The 19,566-nt window shown below is 44.0% G+C and overlaps 2 protein-coding genes across 3 annotated transcripts in view; one reads left to right on the top strand and one right to left on the bottom strand.

The window, feature by feature from the left end:
• The window catches only part of LOC121531633 (calcium-independent phospholipase A2-gamma), a 32,097-nt gene extending 26,269 nt beyond the window's left edge, over positions 1 to 5,828 (bottom strand). The window contains exons 1-4 of one of the 2 annotated variants that reach the window (XM_041836962.2): positions 5,716 to 5,828; positions 5,157 to 5,244; positions 3,681 to 5,070; positions 2,572 to 2,721 (exon numbers count right to left, since the gene is read on the bottom strand). In XM_041836962.2, the coding sequence (XP_041692896.1) occupies positions 2,572 to 2,721; positions 3,681 to 5,070; positions 5,157 to 5,224 (1,608 nt within the window). In that variant the 5' untranslated portion in view covers positions 5,225 to 5,244; positions 5,716 to 5,828. Of the gene's footprint in view, positions 1 to 2,571; positions 2,722 to 3,680; positions 5,245 to 5,715 lie in introns of those variants that run through there. The other variant, XM_041836961.2, reaches the window with a different exon arrangement.
• Positions 5,829 to 12,997: 7,169 nt separating this feature from the next.
• LOC121531632 (dnaJ homolog subfamily B member 9) lies at positions 12,998 to 18,341 on the top strand. Its single transcript, XM_041836959.2, has 3 exons — positions 12,998 to 13,084; positions 13,701 to 13,931; positions 16,311 to 18,341. Exons 2-3 carry the CDS (start codon positions 13,715 to 13,717, stop codon positions 16,754 to 16,756), a joined length of 663 nt encoding a protein of 220 aa, XP_041692893.1. The 5' UTR covers positions 12,998 to 13,084; positions 13,701 to 13,714; the 3' UTR covers positions 16,757 to 18,341.
• Positions 18,342 to 19,566: the final 1,225 nt, after the last annotated feature.

Raw genomic sequence — 19,566 nt, 5'->3', positions numbered from 1 at the left:
TAACTTAAAATGTTAATATGTACCCCAAACCTGCCCCCAAGGAAGAAGGAACCATAGCTTGCCAGTCCCTGGTATTAAAAAAGTTTGAGAAACAAACTTAGCAGAAGCTTTTATCCAAAGCCACAGAGGACAGCGAGTTAAATGCATAGGGCACGCATTTTAGTATGTGTACTGCATGTGACCCCTGTGGAACAGAAGTCACAACTCCAGCATCCACACACATTGACATTAACACAAACACCACCCCAGTGTCAGCGGGAATAGCAGGCACGATCTGTGACCAGTGGTCTGACGTAACTATACTGTAACAGACCTTAAAACACTCTAGTCTCCTCACTTGAGCCCTGTTGACTAGGTTATCCAACGTTTCCTCAGGCCAGAAACAACGGCCTTGGGTTAAGTTGTCCAATCGGACAGTCCCTACAGATAAGGGTATATGTAATGTAAATAACCAGCATGATGATAAGGGAACATCTCTGTGGAACGTTTTTCGACACTTTAGAGAGTCCATGCCCCGATGAATTGAGGCTGTTCTGAGGGCAAAAGGGGGTGAACTCAATATTAGGAAGGTGTTCCTAATGTTTTGTCACTCAGTGTATAGGCCCACATACAAACCTATATAAACTCAGCAAAAAAAGAAATGTCCTCTCACTGTCAACTGCATTTTCAGCAAACTTAACATGTGTAAATATTTGTATGAACATAACAAGATTCAACAACTGAGACATAAACTGAACAAGTTCCACAGACATGTGACTAAGAGAAATTGAATAATGTGTCCCTGAACAAAGGGGGGGTCAAAATCAAAAGTAACAGTCAGTATCTGGTGTGGCCACCAGCTGCATTAAGTACTGCAGTGCATCTCATCCTCATGGACTGCACCAGATTTGCCAGTTCTTGCTGTGAGATGTTACCCCACTCTTCCACCAAGGCACCTGCAAGTTCCCGGACATTTCTGGGGGGGAATGGCCCTAGCCCTCACCCTCCGATTCAACAGGTCCCATACGTGCTCAATGGGATTGAGATCCGGGCTCTTCGCTGGCCATCGCAGAACACTGACATCCCTGTCTTGCAGGAAATCACACACAGAACGAGCAGTATGGCTGGTGGCATTGTCATGCTGGACGGTCATGTCAGGATGAGCCTGCAGGAAGGGTACCACATTAGGGAGGAGGATGTCTTCCCTGTAACGCACAGCGTTGAGATTGCCTGCAATGACAACAAGCTCAGTCCGATGATGCTGTGACACACCGTCCCAGACCATGATGGACCCTCCACCTCCAAATCGATCCCGCTCCAGAGTACAGGTATCGGTGTAACGCTCATTCCTTCAACGATAAACGCGAATCCGACCATCACCCCTGGTGAGATAAAACCGCGACTCGTCAGTGAAGAGCACTTTTTGCCAGTCCTGTCTGGTCCAGCGACGGTGGGTTTGTGCCCATAGGCGACGTTGTTGCCGGTGATGTCTGGTGAGGACCTGCCTTACAACAGGCCTACAAGCCGTCAGTCCAGCCTCTCTCAGCCTATTGCGGACAGTCTGAGCACTGATGGGGGGATTGTGCGTTCCTGGTGTAACTCGGGCAGTTGTTGTTGCCATCCAGTACCTGTCCCGCAGGTGTGATGTTCAGATGTACTGATCCTGTGCAGGTGTTGTTACACGTGGTCTGCCACTGCGAGGACGATCAGCTGTCCGTCCTGTCTCCCTGTAGCGCTGTCTTAGGCGTCTCACAGTATGGACTTTACAATTTATTGCCCTGGCCACATCTTCAGTCCTCATTCCTCCTTGCAGCATGCCTAAGGCACGTTCACGCAGATGAGCAGGGACCCTGGGCATCTTTCTTTTAGTGTTTTTCAGAGTCAGTAGAAAGGCCTCTTTAGTGTCCTAAGTTTTCATAACTGTGACCTTAATTGCCTACCGTCTGTAAGCTGTTAGTGTCTTAACAACTGTTCCACAGGTGCATGTTCATTAATTGTTCATGGTTCATTGAACAAGCATGGAAAACAGTGTTTAAACCCTTTACAATGAAGATCTGTGAAGTTATTTGGATTTTTACTAATTATCTTTGAAAGGCAGGGTCCTGAAAAAGGGACGTTTCTTTTTTTGCTAGTTTAGTAACACAGTTCTCTCAATGAATTACTTACCTTATACAACACTATGTTGGCACATTTAGCAAGTCAGAGAGCTTAAGGATGTGCTCTGGTCAAAAGTAGTACACTATTTTGGGAATAGGGTGCCAAATTGGACGCTCCCCCAAAAGAGCAAGACAAACAGAACTGCTGCCCCAGATATTCTCACCAGACAGAACATGATTATGTATGCAGAAAACACTGCTATACTGCTCTGAGGTGAGGTCAAACATGTAAGATTTAGGTGAAGAATTTATCAGGATAGACAGATAGGAGACACTGCTGAAATACAGTGTGTGTGTGTGTGTGTGTTTGTTTCCAAACTATTAAACAGCAGTAAATAATGCTGATTTTTCCATTAAGCTAAAATCCACATTACTGAAACATTGATTTTATGACAGTGCTGACACAATAGGCCTTTTCAGCACTCAGTCAGCCCACCTTGACGGCCACCCCGCGGGTCTCTGGAAACTCCAGTAGATGATAGCTGAGCTCCTCCACTCTGTTGATGTAGACCCTGACATCAGACGCTCTGTGTAACGCCTTGACCAAGGCCCGCGTCCGGTTGTCTACACTCACCCTAGCTATGATCTAGGAACAGATCACAGACAGGTTAGACACTTTCTCAGTCACCACAAAAATGAGTAGTCTGGCTTATCTAATACCTAATTTATTATTGAGTTATTGACATCATGGCTAAATCAAGCAGACACAATCTACCTACATTTACACTGTACATGTATTTAGGGGTGCTTACACTGAAATAACTGGTCTGTAAGCCTGAAATAGTTATTTTATAAGAAGAACCATAAACCCTCTATATTGCTAGAAGGTTAAGAGGATTTCTTCTACCACAGGAGGTCGCTGGCACCTTAAGTGGGGAGGACTGGCTCGTGGTAATGGCAGGAGTGGAATAGGTGGAATGGTATCAAATACATTAAACAAATGTTTCCATGCGTTTGATGCCATTCCATTTGCTCCTTTCCAGACATTATTATGAGCCGTCCTCCCCTCAGCAGCCTCCACTGATGCCTACATGACATACTTGTATATGGAGGGTATAGCCTATGGTGGAACATTGCCAGGACTGATATGTCCCACCAGTTGTATCTAGCACGATGTGCTAGATACAGGGTTCCTAGAATCCCTCTTCAAAAATAACCCTGTGTGTGAGCCTTCTGGAATTGCTAGCCTAGTAAACAGGTGTTCTTTGCCTGTGTATGTTGTTGTATTGATATGAAAACAGGCCACAATAGTGACAAAAAACTAGTTCTTGACAAAAAACTGTGTGCCTGGCACCTACTACCATACCCCATTCAAAGGCACTTGAAATCTTTTGTCTTGCCCATTCACCCTCTAAATGGCACACATACACAATCCATGTCTCAAGGCTTAAAAAATCCTTCCTTGACCTGTCTCCTCCCCTTCATCTACACTGATTGAAGTAGATTTAACAAGTGACATCAATAAGGGATCAGTCTGTCATGCTTCAACAGGTTACATTCCTTTTCAACATGATTCCAAACAGTCACACTATAATGTAGGCCTACCTTCTCTCTTTGGAGCAGCAGTCTCTTGGCTCTCTCCTCTGCCGCCTTCTGTTCCATATTTACCGCCACCTCTCCTTGCCATGGCTTTGCCCCTGCCTCTTCTGCCTTCAGCCTCTCTTGCTCTACAGCAGCACTCTTGGGTTCAGCAGCTGCCCTACTAAACCTGGGGACCAGGGGAGCAATGTAGCTCCCTACAAAGGCCTGTACCGTGTCACCAGAGTAGGACAGGTAATGGCCGATACCCTTTTTAGAAGATGGGACACTTAAGGGTGTAGCAGCAGTAGCAGACCCTGGGGCCGTTTTGTCCGACATCGGCAGGAGGTCAGTGGAACCATGGTCTGTGTTCTGTGCTTTCTTCTCATCAGCATTTGTTATGCTGCTGAAGTAGGAGTTGACGTGGTGGGACAGGTAGTTGTACGTCTCATCCAGGTTAACAGAGAAGGAGCTGGGATGGAAGAGTTGTGTTGCTGTCTGTTTGGAGACCGTGGTGTTGGCTCTCTCAGGTGCACTACTCTCTGGTGGTGGTGGTGATTTGACCTGCTTCACCCTTTTGGTGGTCCCGTTAATGGCCACAGTGGTTGGGACAGTGGATGCTGTGGCTGCACGCTGCACCCTCCTCTGTCTGACTTCCTGGACACTGGGGCCTGAGACAGCAGCATTTGCCCTGGCAATGTTGGAGCGAGGGGGAGCAATAGGAGGGGCGCTGGTGGTAATGCCAGGAGTAGGGCCAGGTGTAGGAGATGGAGTAGGTGTGGGTGTAGGAGATGGAGTAGGTGTAAATGTAGGAGATGGAGTAGGTGTAAATGTAGGAGATGGAGTAGGTGTAAATGTAGGAGATGGAGTAGGTGTAAATGTAGGAGATGGAGTAGGTGTGGGTATAGAAGTAGTGGCTGTAGTAGGTGGAGGACTACGGGCAGACACTGAGGCAGCGATTGGAGAAGGTGTAGTAGAATTAGCAGTGGTGTTAGCGGAGGTATAGGCTGGGGCTGGAGCTAGGGAAGGGTACGCTGCAGTACCCTGACCCTGGGGTGTTAGGCCCATCTCCGGGCTGGCTTCCACCACTTTCCCTGACTCAATGGCATTCTGTTTGGGTTTGGATTTGGATTTGAGCCGTGCTATCTTGGAGAGGAGCTCTGTGTGTGACCCGCTCACCGCCTTGGAGACTGAGTCCAGGGTGCTCCTGAAGCGCGACATGGTGTGGCTGAGACCAGTGGACCAGCGCGAGGTGGAGGCATTTAAGTAGTAGGCGCTGGTGTGGAGTCCAAGCCTGTGTCTCAACTGGCTAGCTCTGCAGAGCCATAGCTTATTGCGACTTCTACTCTTCGGGCTGTGGGTATACTTCCAGCTGAGATAGCCAACTTTGTGGCTAAGGTCTGGTCGGACATCGAACCTACAAGAAGGGTAACGCAGAGAAGACAATGGAAGTGATGCTGCTCGTTGACCTTGTGTATGCCAGAAGTTCACCGCTCTGCTTACTTTGAGCACACAAGAATCTGGAACCCATCTAAGAGACATCCCTCTTGGTCTTGGAAGACAGCTTTCATTTGTTTATTCCTTCATGAAGCTGGTGAACAATAAAAAAAACATTACTAACAACATACTAAGAGGTACTATGTAGTATCATCACATTGGAGATTTATGTAACTATCTGGTAAGTCCAGCTCTGGGCTAGGCGGCTGTTATCTTGATAGCCTACTAGTGGCGCTAGCATGTGGATTACATCACTGCAAATGAACCCAATGACCAATGATGTGTGCTAGTTAGCCACGGCCAGCCGCAGTTCAGTCACAGCTAATAATTAGCCACGTTATGTTATATCACCATGTTACAGATGTGTTATCCCATTGGAATACAATCATATTATTTATACCACGTGTCGATTAAAGCTGGGGAAGTAGGCCATGTATGAATGAACGTTCGCTAGCTAACAACAACAGCTAGTTAGCTAGAACTGCTAGCTACCAGTATTCCAGAAACAGCCGCTAAACGGATAATTAGCTACATTTAACAGTTTAGCCAGGCTATGATAACATACCAGTGTCCTGTTGACGGTTTCGTGAAATCTGAAGAATTCCTTGACTCGTAACAGAGAGATCAAACGAGCATGTAAACACGATTCGACGTGACAGTTTATCTCCACGGCCCAAAAAAAACAGACAAAAAGCAGAGGAAAACAATGATCACGTGGTCTTTGATCTGACCTACAATTGGCTGTTAATCACTTGCCACTATCAGCCCACTGAGGGAATTCGATTAATGCACCGGATGAACCGGGTTAGCGTTGATTGCATTCGATTTGGAACCGTAGAGCCAGGAGTCTATTATATTGACAAGATAGTCTGACTGCTCTAACAAATGGGTGGATTCGATTATGCTGAGCTGCGGGGCACTGGTCTATGGACCGTGACGAGACCGGGCAACAGCGGAGAGGGAGGAGCGCCCTTCTCAAATCAAACAGTAATCTGCGCTGCTCGGGCATGTTGTAAACAAAGCAGCATGGTGCATCATCCAGAAACATAGATCTCTTTTTTATACATATATATATATTAGATTTTTTTTTTTCTAACTAGTTTTTATTGGGAAGGCAGATAAAGCGTTTTATCAAAGCAATCACTTTTGCATATGAAAACACAGAATCCTACTCATTACTCCACGTGCTTAATTATGTCACTTGTTTTGAGCAGACTTCGCCGTGGCCATTGAACGGGGCATCTGGCTCACGCCCGGGAGGCAGCCTGGTTCTAAAACTAATGCAATTAATTTTCACCCGGTGCAAAACACGCCCAGGCCAGATTAATAGAATCTCCTCAATGGAAATAACGTCCTCAAAGATGGAAGGCAGGCGGGAGGAGGAGGATCAGGTGGGACCATTCTAGCCAATGAGAGGACAGATTTTTATTTTTTTATTTTTTTATTTCACCTTTATTTAACCAGGTAAGCCAGTTGAGAACAGGTTCTCATTTACAACTGCGACCTGGCCAAGACAAAGCAAAGTAGTGCAACAAAAACAACACAGAGTTACATATGGGGTAAAAAAAAAACATAAAGTCAGAAATACAACAGAAAATATATATACAGTGTGTGCAAATGTAGCAAGTTATGGAGGTAAGGCAATAAATAGGCTATAGTGCAGAATAATTACAATAGTATTAACACTGGAATGCTAGATGTGCAAGAGATTATGTGCAAATAGAGATACTGGGGTGCAAAAGAGCAAATTAAATAACAATATAGGGATGAGGTAGTTGGGTGGGCTAATTTCAGATGGGCTGTGTACAGGTGCAGTGATCGGTAAGGTGCTCTGACAACTGATGCTTAAAGTTATTGAGGGAGATAACTTCATAGAGATACCAGTGTGTATAGAAACACGTGTGCCCTCCATCTTCTGTGTGTGTGTGTGTGTGTGTGTGTGTGTGTGTGTGTGTGTGTGTGTGTGTGTGTGTGTGTGTGTGTGTGGCGCGTGCGTGTGTGTGTGTGTGTGTCAGGTTGTTCCCTACCTCCCACACCTTTGTCCAGCCTGCTACCCCCCCCACCCCCTCTCATCTTTGTGTCTCTCGCTAGTTTGTAGTCCTAAACCCTGGAAATAAGTTTCCTCTAGTTCATTCAGCCATCCCTATGGGAAAAATGAATGGGCAAAGAATACGTTTTTGGAAAAGAGCATCACAGTGGAGATATCATAATACCCATAAAACCTAGTGGTCAAACAGGAAAATGGTTCCAATCGTTTTTCCACCATATATTTTTCCCATAGGGAATTTTAGAAACACTTAAAATAAGGTCTGTGTTTCATGTAGGCTTACCCTGGCATAACATTTTGATAACCATGTAAATCTCTCTCGGACAAGGTCACGTTTATCAATATATTTGGCTCTATTTACTCTCAGATTCGAAAATGCTAATTAGCATCAAAGTAGACATCATGCAAGACTACAAATCCCTGCAAGCTCCTGCACGTCATCTCTAGCTGACACCTTTGCTAACAGGTATTGTATCAATTTAAAACTTGCACAAGACAGTTCACAGAATTGTCAATTTAAAGAAATGTAGCCAATTTATTCATTACAAAATGTAACTAACATTAGATAGTTAATCCAGAGTCTTACCTTTGCCTCGATTCGGCAATTTCGTCCAGATCATCCTGGCATTTGTAGTTCTTTATGATAACCACATTAGCAGCTAATTAGCTTTTCATTTTGGGGGGGACATACAGGCGAATAAATATATTGATAAAAGTTACCTTGTCCTAGATAGATTTACAAGGTTATCAAAACGTGACGCCAGGGTAAGCCTACACGAAACACAGCCCTTATTTTAAGTGTTTCTAAAATCCCCTATGGGCAAAATGAATGGTGGAAAAACGATTGGAACCATTTCCTTGTTTGACCGCTAGGTTTTATGGGTATTATGACTCATACTGTGGTACTCTATAAACGCAGAAAATAAGGTCTGAGGTTAACACAGGCCAAAAACGCCATTCATTTTCCTCATAGTCTTTGTCCAACAAACAATGCCGGAGTTAGTGTCTACAAAAAGACGCCATTACTATTTCTCTCTATTATAGCCTCTGCCCAGTCCCCAACAACCCGACATTCCGGTTTTGAGGGGAAATGGAAAGAGAACCTGTGACGCGACTTCCACTTTTGAATGTTAACATGGCGGCACGCCATCTTAACTTCTCCTCCACATTTACTGGATTGGTTGAACAGTGCAGTAGAGAACCTCTCCTGACAGTTTTTTTTATTCTCGTCAAGACCAGTATGTAGGGGATCTAGTTTCAGGCATTTATTTATGCCTGCTACGTTAGATTAGTGCAATTAGTGCGTTCAACACCATAGTGCCCTCAAAGTTCATCACTAAGCTAAGGATCCTGGGACTAAACACCGTCCTCTGCAACTGGATCCTGGACTTCCTGACGGGCCGCCCCCAGGTGGTAAGGGTAGGTAACAACACATCTGCCACAATGATCCTCAACACGGGGGCCCCTCAGGGGTGCGTGCTCAGTCGCCTCCTGTACTCCCTGTTCATCCATGACTGCATGGCCAGGCACGACTTCAACACCATCATTAAGTTTGCCGACGACACAACAGTGGTAGGCCTGATCACTGACAACCATGAGACAGCCTATAGGGAGGAGGTCAGAGACCTGGCCGTGTGGTGCCAGGATAACAACCTCTCCCTCAACGTGATCAAGACAAAGGAGATGATTGTGGACTACAGGAAAAAGAGGACCGAGCACGCCCCCATTCTCATTGACAGGGCTGTAGTGGAGCAGGTTGCGAGCTTCAAGTTCCTTGGTGTCCACATCACCAACAAACTATCATGGTCCAAACACACCAAGACAGTCGTGAAGAGGGCACGACAAAGCCTATTCCCCCTCAGGACACTGAAAAGATTTGGCATGGGTCCTCAGATCCTCAAAAAGTTATACAGATGCACCATCGAGAGCATCCTGACTGGTTGCATCACTGCCTGGTATGGCAACTGCTCGGCCTCCGACCGCAAGGCACTACAGAGGGTAGTGCATTCGGCCCAGTACATCACTGGGGCCAAGCTTCCTGCCATCCAGGACCTCTATACCAGGCCATGTCAGAGGAAGGCCCTAAAAATGGTCAAAGTCATAGACTGTTCTCTTACGCTGCTGCTACTCTCTGTTTATTATCTATGCATAATCACTTTAACTCTACCTACATGTACATATTACCTAAATTACCTCGACTAACCTGTGCCCTCGCACATTGACTCTGTACCGGTACCCCCTGTATATAGCCTCGCTACTGTTATTTTACTGCTGCTCTTAAATTATTTTTATTTTTTATTTTATCTATTTTTTATTAACACTTATTTTTCTTAAATCTGCATTGTTGGTTAAGGGCTTGTAAGTAAGCATTTCACTGTAAGGTCTACACCTGTTGTATTCGGCGCATGTGACAAGTAACATTAGATTTGATTTGATTTATAGTTTCTGGGACAGCGTTGGCAGCGCCATTGAGGCTATCTCCATTTTAAAGTAGTCAATTTTCTTCTTCTTCATTTGGATGATTGCTTCCAACGCATAGGAATCCCCACCCAGTTGACTACTGTAAAATTGTGGAAGCCCTAAATGGCAATGGCCATGCTCAACTAGTTTTATTCAAAGTTGCCGAAATGCCACTTATATCAGTGCATTCATAACAACCTATCAAATCATTAATACATGTATATTTGATCAAATAAGCCTCACGTAGCAAATTATCCATTACATCCCAGGCGGTGTCACAACCGGCCATGACGGTGAGTCCCATAGGCCCAGCGTCGTCCGGGTTAGTCGAGGGTTTGGCCGGGAGGGGCTTTACTTGGCTCATCGCGCTCTAGTGACTCCTTGTGGCGGGCTGGGCACCTGCAGGCTGACTTTGATCGTCAGTTGAACAGTGTTTCCTCTGACACATTGGTGCAGCTGGCTTCCAGGTTAAGCGGGCGGGTGTTAAGAAGAGTGGTTTGACAGGTCATGTTTCGGAGGACGCATGACTCGACCTTCGCCTCTCCCAAGCCTGTTGGGGAGTTTCAGCGATGAGACTGGATCGCAATTGGATATCACGAAATTGGGGAGAAAAAAGGGGGTAAAACACAAAAAGAATTATAAATAAATCAAAATAAATATATATGGAATGCCATATCTGGCCAAACAGAGTCATCAGAGAAAGTAGAGGAAATATAAACTGGTGGAGGGGACAGAAGAAGAAGAAGGGTTATTTGGCATCAGCTACGTGTGATTCTTTTTAATGGCGAGCATGGAGAGGCCATAGATAGCCAGACTAGTAATTTGGGCTAAGGAACAGAAGTTGGGTATTGGAGACAATACAGTAGATGAAGGCGCGGCAGGAGCGTGGTGAACGGATTGACATGGTTACGGACAGCGAGGAAGAAGAAGAAGACCGATGCAGAGGGAAGATGTGTATTGAGGAAGAATGGCGCCAAGTACAAACCGTACTCTGCTGTCTCTGATAGCTCAGAAATGTAACCTGACGAGAGAGTAAGGATAAATGACCTGCAGTGGCAGGTATGGTGAAGACCTCAAAGTCAGAGCTTCGCCCTGATGGTCATGCAAAGGATGATTCTGGCCTAGTGGGAGTAAGATTTTTTGAGAAATTGGATCCCTGCCTTTTGGCTGGCCCATATGTAGTCTCAGGCTGGGTAGAAAATGTGGGTACTGTTAAATCGGTGAAGGTAGCTCGAAGTGGACTTGTGATGATTTTCTGTGTTTCTTCTACCCAGAGCGAGCGAGCGCGCGCTCCACCTCACGCGCCTTGGGACAAGACCTTTGACTTGCTTTGCTCTCTGGAGCAGGGTGCCTTTGAATGTAGTGATTACTGGGGTGTTTTTAAGTGTTGAGGTGGAGCAACTGAAATTCAATATTCCATGTGTCTGTGACGCCCGCCGTTTGGTGCGACGCAGACCAGGTGGCGAGCGTGGTGAAACTGAGAAGACAGTCTGTCCTTTTTAGTTCTGAAGCAGTCTTTACCTGACACAGTCATGTTGGGATATGTCATTTATCCCGTGAGAGCATTTGTGCCAAACCCACTAAGGTGTTTCGGATGCCAAGCTTATGGTCATGTTGCAGCAGTGTGTAGGAGGGAGATTCTGAGATGTGAGAAGTTTGCAGGAGGGCATGGGACGATTTTTATTTATTTATTTATTTTATTTTACCTTTATTTAACTAGGCAAGTCAGTTAAGAACAAATTCTTATTTACAATGACGGCCTACACCGGCCAAACCCGGATGACCCTGGGCCAATTGTGCGGACGAAATAATGTGTAGTATCGGTGGAAAAAACTGTGTGGATCAATTGTGGGGGTGCCCATGTTGCTGGGAATCAGAAGTGTCCGGTGCGAAAGAGACAAGTTGAGATTGCCAGGGTCAGAGTAGAAGAGAGGTGTCGTATGCTGAGAAAGTGACGCAAGTAGAGCAGGGCTGCCCAACCCTCTTCCTGGAGATCTACTGTCCTGTAGGTTTTCAGTCCAACACTAATTTAGCATATCTGATTCAGCTAGTTAAGGTCTTGTTGAGCAGCTAATAAGTAGAATCAGGTGTATTAAATTAGGGTTTGACTGAAAACCCACAGGACCGTAGATCTACAGGAAGAGGGTTGGGCAGCCCTGGAGTAGAGGATGATGGGTCAAGGATGAATAGTAGGCCTAGGCCAATACAGAGTGATACGAATTTATGCTTCAGTAAGATTGGCTTCTTAGCGTTCATTGCAATGGTTATCAACTGTACCGCAGAAATGGAACGTAAATCACAGATAATAGATATTGTGGTGGCAGCAGCAGGGAAGTACTTGGGTGTATAATATTTTACTGCAGAAGAGTTACAAGGTGTGTTGAACGAAAGAGTCCCGTAGGATCAGTTAGGGTCAAAGTAGTGGGATGGGATAGTGGAGGGTTAGATGGTGGTGTGTAATAGTGGTATATAGGTGGAGTGTTAGATGGTGGTGTGTAATAGTGGTATATAGGTGGAGGGTTAGATGGTGGTGTGTAATAGTGGTATATAGATAGAGGGTTAGTTGGTGGTGCAATTTTTTAAAACCTTCTAAACTTTAGACCTGAGTTACCACACCCGGTATCAGGGATGGTTAACTCTGGAAATTCCTTTGGTCTCTATGGAGTTAGGCAAATCAGCTTTCAGTTTTCTTTTTCACCTTATTTGTGGAACAATCTTCAAAATGTCCATGTTTTGGGTTTTGCCCTAACACTCCACAGCTGATTCAAATGATCAAAGCTTGATTATTAGTTGATTATTTGAATCAGCTGTGTAGTGCTACTGCAAAAATCAAAACGTGCACCACTTGGGGTCCCAAGGACCAAGTTTGGGAAACCCTGCTCTAGGGCAATTCAGAAGGCTGATTGAGGACCTTATTACTGATGAATGTGTTTGTTTTTTATGACCATGTTTTTCTTTCTACTTGCATTTTGTATATATATTGATGTGTGTATTTTATGTTATTTATGTAATTCAGGGCTCATCTGTAAGAGACCTTGGTCTCAGTATAACTCCCTGATAAAATAAAGGTTAAATAAAATGTCTGAGTTTTATATCTGTGGTCATGTCGTCTTCAACAGAGTAAAAGAGGGATGCCGTTTACAGCGTCCATTTACACCAGTACATTCGAAACAAAAATTCGATCTGAGCCTCACGTAGCAAATTAGAAATGTATCTCCATAGAAAAACAAACCCGCTTCCACAACCTCTAGCTTTACTTTCCCGCGGAAAGTGAGGATGTAAGGGCGGAGTCAGAAATCACTTGGTAGCGAACTGCCCAATCGCATTGCGATTCGTGTGGTTTTCGTTCAGCGTGATGGAGCGTCAAAATAGAGCGACGCTAAAGCCGCTAGCTAACTGAAGTGATTCTTCGCAGTTCAGCAAAAAGGTAAGCAGAACTGTAATGTCGCAGCTATGTGTCCTCGCATAATTTCAATATTAGTGTCATTGAATTATTGGTTTTCGATTTACTGGGCAATCAAGCTTGCTAGCCACCAATATATAAACTAGCTAGCTAATTTAACCTCATCAGCGATGTCGTGCTAGTGTCATTGGGATTAATGAAAAAGATACATGGAAAATATTGCTAACATCGTCTCAGTTCAGGTCAACTTACTTTTCTTAGGGAGTTCATACTTAACTCAACCGTGCTCAATTTGCCTGGCTGGCTCCATCAATACTGCTTACCGTTAGTCAAGATGACTGTGACTCACAGTGTTAGTGATGCAGATGATCAGTATCATTGCTCTCAACTCAAGGTACTGTTTAACTAAAGCTGCTATACTAGATAGTGGGAACAGGGGGATCTTTATGTGTGAGATTATATTAATACTAGTAGACATTAACACCTTTTCAGCCCACTCCTTTGCTTAAAACACAAATGACACAGTGGTTGTAATTTTGTACATGTGTATGTTGTAGTGTAGCTTATCTCAACCATAGACTTATAGGCCTAGATCTGGGATCTCAACTGTTCTTCTACTCTCCCCATATCTACTTTACAGAAGTGACCAGCACCATGGCAACTGCACAGTCAGCCTTAACATTTGCAGTGTGCATCCTGATGATAACAGAGTTGATACTTGCCAAGAAGGACTACTATGACATACTGGGAGTGCGGAAAGATGCCAACGAGCGTCAGATAAAGAAGGCTTTTCACAAGCTGGCAATGAAGTATCACCCAGACAAGAACAAGAGGCCAGATGCTGAGACAAAGTTCAGAGAAATTGCTGAGGGTAAGTATAATAGGAAATTCCAGTTGAACAAAAGAGAAGTCAATCAAAAGTAATTTTGGTTTATTACAAGTTGCAACAGGGAGACACCTCCAGAGCAGAAGCAGACAAAATGTCTAACTGGCCTTCTCTGAGCAGGCCCTTATATCCTAATCAGAGTGCACAACATGTTCTGTAAACACCAGCCTCTTGGAGACATGTCCTTACAGTGAGGGGAAAAAAGTATTTGATCCCCCGCTGATTTTGTACGTTTGCCCACTGACAAAGAAATGATCAGTCTATAATTTTAATGGTAGGTTTATTTGAACAGTGAGAGACAGAATAACAACAACAACAAAATCCAGAAAAACACATGTCAAAAATGTTATAAATTGATTTGCATTTTAATGAGGGAAATAAGTAGTTGACCCCCTCTCAATCAAAAAGATTTCTGGCTCCCAGGTGTCTTTTATACAGGTAACGAGCTGAGATTAGGAGCACACCCTTAAAGGAAGTGCTCCTAATCTCAGCTTGTTACCTGTATAAAAGACACCTGTCCACAGAAGCAATCAATCAATCAGATTCTAAACTCTCCACCATGGCCAAGACCAAAGAGCTCACCAAGGATGTCAGGGACAAGATTGTAGACCTACACAAGGCTGGAATGGGCTACAAGACCATCGCCAAGCAGCTTGGTGACAACAGTTGGTGCGATTATTCGCAAATGGAAGAAACACAAAATAACTGTCAATCTCCCTCGGCCTGGGGCTCCATGCAAGATCTCACCTCGTGGAGTTGCAATGATCATGAGAACGGTGAGGAATCAGCCCAGAACTACACGGGAGGATCTTGTCAATGATCTCAAGGCAGCTGGGACCATAGTCACCAAGAAAACAATTGGTAACACACAACGCCGTGAAGGACTGAAATCCTGCAGCGCCTGCAAGGTCCCCCTGCTCAAGAAAGCACATATACAGGGCCATCTGAAGTTTGCCAATGAACATCTGAATGATTCAGAGGAACATCTGAATGATTCAGAGGAGAACTGGGTGAAAGTGTTGTGGTCAGATGGGACCAAAATCGAGCTCTTTGGCATCAACTCAACTCGCCGTGTTTGGAGGAGGAGGAATGCTGCCTATGACCCCAAGAACACCATCCCCACCGTCAAACATGGAGGTGGAAACATTATGCTTTGGGGGTGTTTTTCTGCTAAGGGGACAGGACAACTTCACCGCATCAAAGGGACGATGGACGGGGCCATGTACCGTCAAATCTTGGGTGAGACCCTCCTTCCCTCAGCCAGGGCATTAAAAATGGGTCGTGGATGGGTATTCCAGCATGACAATGACCCAAAATACATGGCCAAGGCAACAAAGGAGTGGCTCAAGAAGAAGCACATTAAGGTCCTGGAGTGGCCTAGCCAGTCTCCAGACCTTAATCCCATAGAAAATCTGTGGAGGGAGCTGAAGGTTCGAGTTGCCAAACGTCAGCCTCGAAACCTTAATGACTTGGAGAAGATCTGCAAAGAGGAGTGGAACAAAATCCCTCCTGAGATGTGTGCAAACCTGGTGGCCAACTACAAGAAACGTCTGACCTCTGTGATTGCCAACAAGGGTTTTGCCACCAAGTACTAAGTCATGTTTTGCAGAGGGGTCAAATACTTATTTCCCTCATTTAAAATGCAAATCAATTTATAACATTTTTGACATGTGTTTTTCTGGATTGTTTTGTTATTCTCTCTCACTGTTCAAATAAACCTACCATTCAAATTATAGACTGATCATGTCTTTGTCAGTGGGCAAACGTACAAAATCAGCAGGGGATCAAATACTTTTTTCCCTCACTGTATATCCTAATCAGAGAGCACAACATGTTCTGTAAACACCAGCCCGAGATGCTTGTAGGAAGTCAAAACAAACAGGCAGTGACTTTGTCAGCTGCTACAGAATCACACAGTGTTCACAGAATGTAATCAATACAACCGTGAATAATCAGTATCCTCGTACCTCCAGTCTGGAGTCAATCACTATCAACAGATATGAGAGTAATCCATAACAACATTCAGCTTCAAGTCTAGTGACCATCAACCCGCACCTTGAGTGTAACACTGGAAATGATGTGCATTAAAGAAACTCCAAATATGCTAAACATTGTTGATCACTCTAAACTAAATATGAACTTTGGTCATCTTAAATATTCCCATTTATAGTAAGGTTATTACTTCTTTAGTGTATTTTATTTATGTAAAAATGTCCATCTTCACACATTCCTTCCAGCGTGTTTATTTGATTGTGTTGTAGCTGAATTACCTCACTGTTGCGCAAAACTAGTGTTTTTAACACTGTACTGCTAATAGAATCATTGCTATGATCTGAAACCTTTTCTTGCACTTGTCATCTGCAGCATATGAAACATTATCAGACGAGAAGAGGAGACAGGAGTACGACCAGTTTGGTCACGGCACATTCTATAATGACGGAACCAAAGACCAAAACGGTCCAAACATCCACCAGCCCTTCAACTTCAACGACGTGTTCAAGGACTTTGATATTTACAGCCAGAACCGGCACGCACATCACCAAAGGCACTTTGAGGACCACTTCCGGACCCACCAGGAGGCCCACCACAACAGACACAAGAGACACTTCCAGGGGGCCTTTGGAGCAGCAGGTGGTGGTGGCTTTGATGACATGTTTGACGACATGGAGAAGATGTTTACCTTTGACAGGGACACTACTAAGCGGACGGAGAGCACATTTCAGGGTACTACAACGAAGCAACACTGCAGAACAGTGACACAGCGCAGGGGGAACATGGTCACCACGTACACTGACTGCTCTGGCTCCTGAGGACAGAGGTCTTGTCGGTATCCAGGTACCCTGGGTCGTGTTCATCAGGCACGAAACGGAAAAAAGCAGCCTGAAATGGGGAGGTACTATCTGAACTTGTCCAATAAGAGAGGCTTGTTTTCCGTTGCATAACATTTTGAAATGTTTATCTATGTTGTGCCCTAATGAACATGACCCTGCCACAGCTTGCATATGGGTAGGCACCTGTGGTGGGTGGGAGCCAGCTGTTTCTGTTGCTGCTGTGACCTAAGTCTTGTTCATTGCTGTTTTGTTGAGTCAAAGTAGCTAATGAAAACACTTTTTAGCACACTCAGTTTGTAATTTTTTAACAATTAATTCAAGCACTGAAAAGCTTTTGAAGCATATCGCTCACAGTATAGTTAGGAATTTGAATGTTGTAGAGTAAAATATTGTTTAGGTAGTGTTAAGGAAGTCTAATCTATATATATATAAGTACTGTATATTTGGTAACCCCCTTAATATTTACATAGGCTTTTTGAGGAAAAGCTTTTCAGTTATTCATTATATAGTCCCTTGCAAACCTAAAGATGCAAGGGAACATAGTATCAGTATTGTTGCCTTAAGCACATTCAATTGTCCATGAGAAAAAAAACATGAAAGAACGTTTTCACTTGAGCATTGTTATTGTAATTCGTCAGCCAAAAAGTTTCAGTAACTACTACCACTCCCCAACCTATACATTTTCTGTGTGCATGTAGTGTTTTGTATAGCCCATGGCTCCATTGTGTGAATCCAGCAGCCTTTAGTTGGAACTAAACGTTGTGGACAATGACACTGACAGGTTTGCTTCTGCTTGATAAATGGAGAACAATGTCAGCAAAATGTTCCCTCAGAACATTTAGTGAAACCGTAATGCAGCATTTTGATGCTGCCTGAAGTTCCCTTTTTCTGTTGTGGTAAGGGATGCTCGCCACTTTTAGTTGAAATTAGGAAAAAATATATTCAGATCTACAAAAATAACAAAATGTAAACTACTTGCTGTTGATGTAGCTAGCTACATTGTTATGATTTTCACTCCAGAGGAACTTTAACATCTCTCCTCCTGTCTGCATGGACCACTTGAATGTATAAGCTAAACATTGGTGTAAAATAAAATCCAGTGTTGTTCATCCAACACCTCATAACCACCCCGTTACCTCATGTTTCACTAGTCTGTAGACTAGAACTATCTGTTCTCCTGGGCTTGAATTCAGAAACGGTCTCTGAGTAGGAGTGCTTATGATGAAAACATTTTTCCTTTTTAGATCAAAACGAATAACATTTACGTGGTCAGGCGGAACTGAGCCTAGATCAGCAGAACACCTATTCTGAGACGCTTTATGAATATGTGCCCAAGTTTACATTGTGCAATATTTTAAAGCCAGCTCCTCTTTTTATTATTATTTTTTGCCACTGTTACTTGCTGGCATTGTCATTGTGATATGTTGATGTATGTATGCACTTTCATTATTTTAATCCTATGGATAAAATGTGTGTTACCTTGACTGGAAATAGGGTATGGGCCCGCCCTGAAAATGTAAAAAAAAAAAAAAAAGATGTGGAAATAAACAATGTGTATTTTTAATTCTGTGGAATTGTGCCATTCTTTGTCAGAAGTGTAGCAGGTTTGCACACCCCAAGTAGAATTTTCTCTGCAAACACTTTTATTGGGGTAGTGCCAAGGAAATTCCTTGGGCAGTCCTAACCCTGATTTTCTGTAAATGCATGAATCAATGCCTAAATATTTTGGTACCCACTCCCTATTTACCTAGTTCCCTAGTCTTGGAAAATGAATTTGCTCTCTCGAACCATGTTTTCATCAACAGTTTTTTGTTGTTGCTAGTAGTCATGTCATATATAAAATTGAATTGTATAAATGCCTCCAAATAATTTGTTCGTTCGACATGGGATCATTGTGTCCGTAAAATTAATTCGGCGGGAAATGGCGGTGGAAACTGCGATATGCGCAAATATTGATTATCGTATAGAAGTACATTTGGAGTCGCGATTATACGGTGTGTGGTCCTCCTACTACACTCGGGGAAACCAAGCAGTTTATTAGGCTTGATGAAATAAGTAATGAACTTCACAGGGTGGCGAAAGTGCACGGTGATGAGCTTGATGCTGCTTTCCAATAAATATCGAGCGTCTTATGATGATCGATGCTTGACTGCCGTTTGACAAATATTCTTGCTCTCATCCATAATCTTATTCCAAAGTGGCGCAGCGCTCTAAGGCACTGCATCTCAGTGCCAGTGGCGTCACTAAAGACACCCTGGTTCGATTCTAGGCTGTATCAATTGGCACAGCGTCGTCCGAGTTTGGCCGGTGTAGGCCGTCATTGTAAATAAGAATTTGCTCTTAACTGACTTGCTTGGTTAAATAAAAGAACAAATTGTAGACTAGCCTACCAGCACAGCCTTCCCGCACTGTATCTGCGACCTGTTGGCACGTGCCAAAACCAGAGTAGGCATATTTGCTATTTAACGCAACAGTTTTCGTAACAACTAATCCGTAGTTTAAAATGTGATGGCAATACATTGAATTTAGGTTTTTATTCGGAACATATACATTTAAGCGGAAAAAGTACATTTTGTGTGCACTACGTCATCATGTACTGATTGTTATCTGCAACAAGTCCATTTGGTGGAAACACCACTCAAAGATGTCTATTTCTAACCCAAGATAGAGCACAGCCTGTCGTTTCCAATGGGAGCAAATTAATCATAGTGGGCATAGCAAGCAAGGAGGTGGGCAGAGACAAGCATGAGCTAACGAGAGTCTATTGGCGCGTTCTAGCATGTTTTCCG

Source organism: Coregonus clupeaformis, chromosome 19 (genome assembly GCF_020615455.1).
Source record: "Coregonus clupeaformis isolate EN_2021a chromosome 19, ASM2061545v1, whole genome shotgun sequence".
In the NCBI taxonomy this organism is placed as follows: domain Eukaryota; kingdom Metazoa; phylum Chordata; class Actinopteri; order Salmoniformes; family Salmonidae; genus Coregonus; species Coregonus clupeaformis.
Note: the sequence above shows the minus strand (reverse complement) of the source record. Positions and strands in the feature narration are given on the sequence as shown.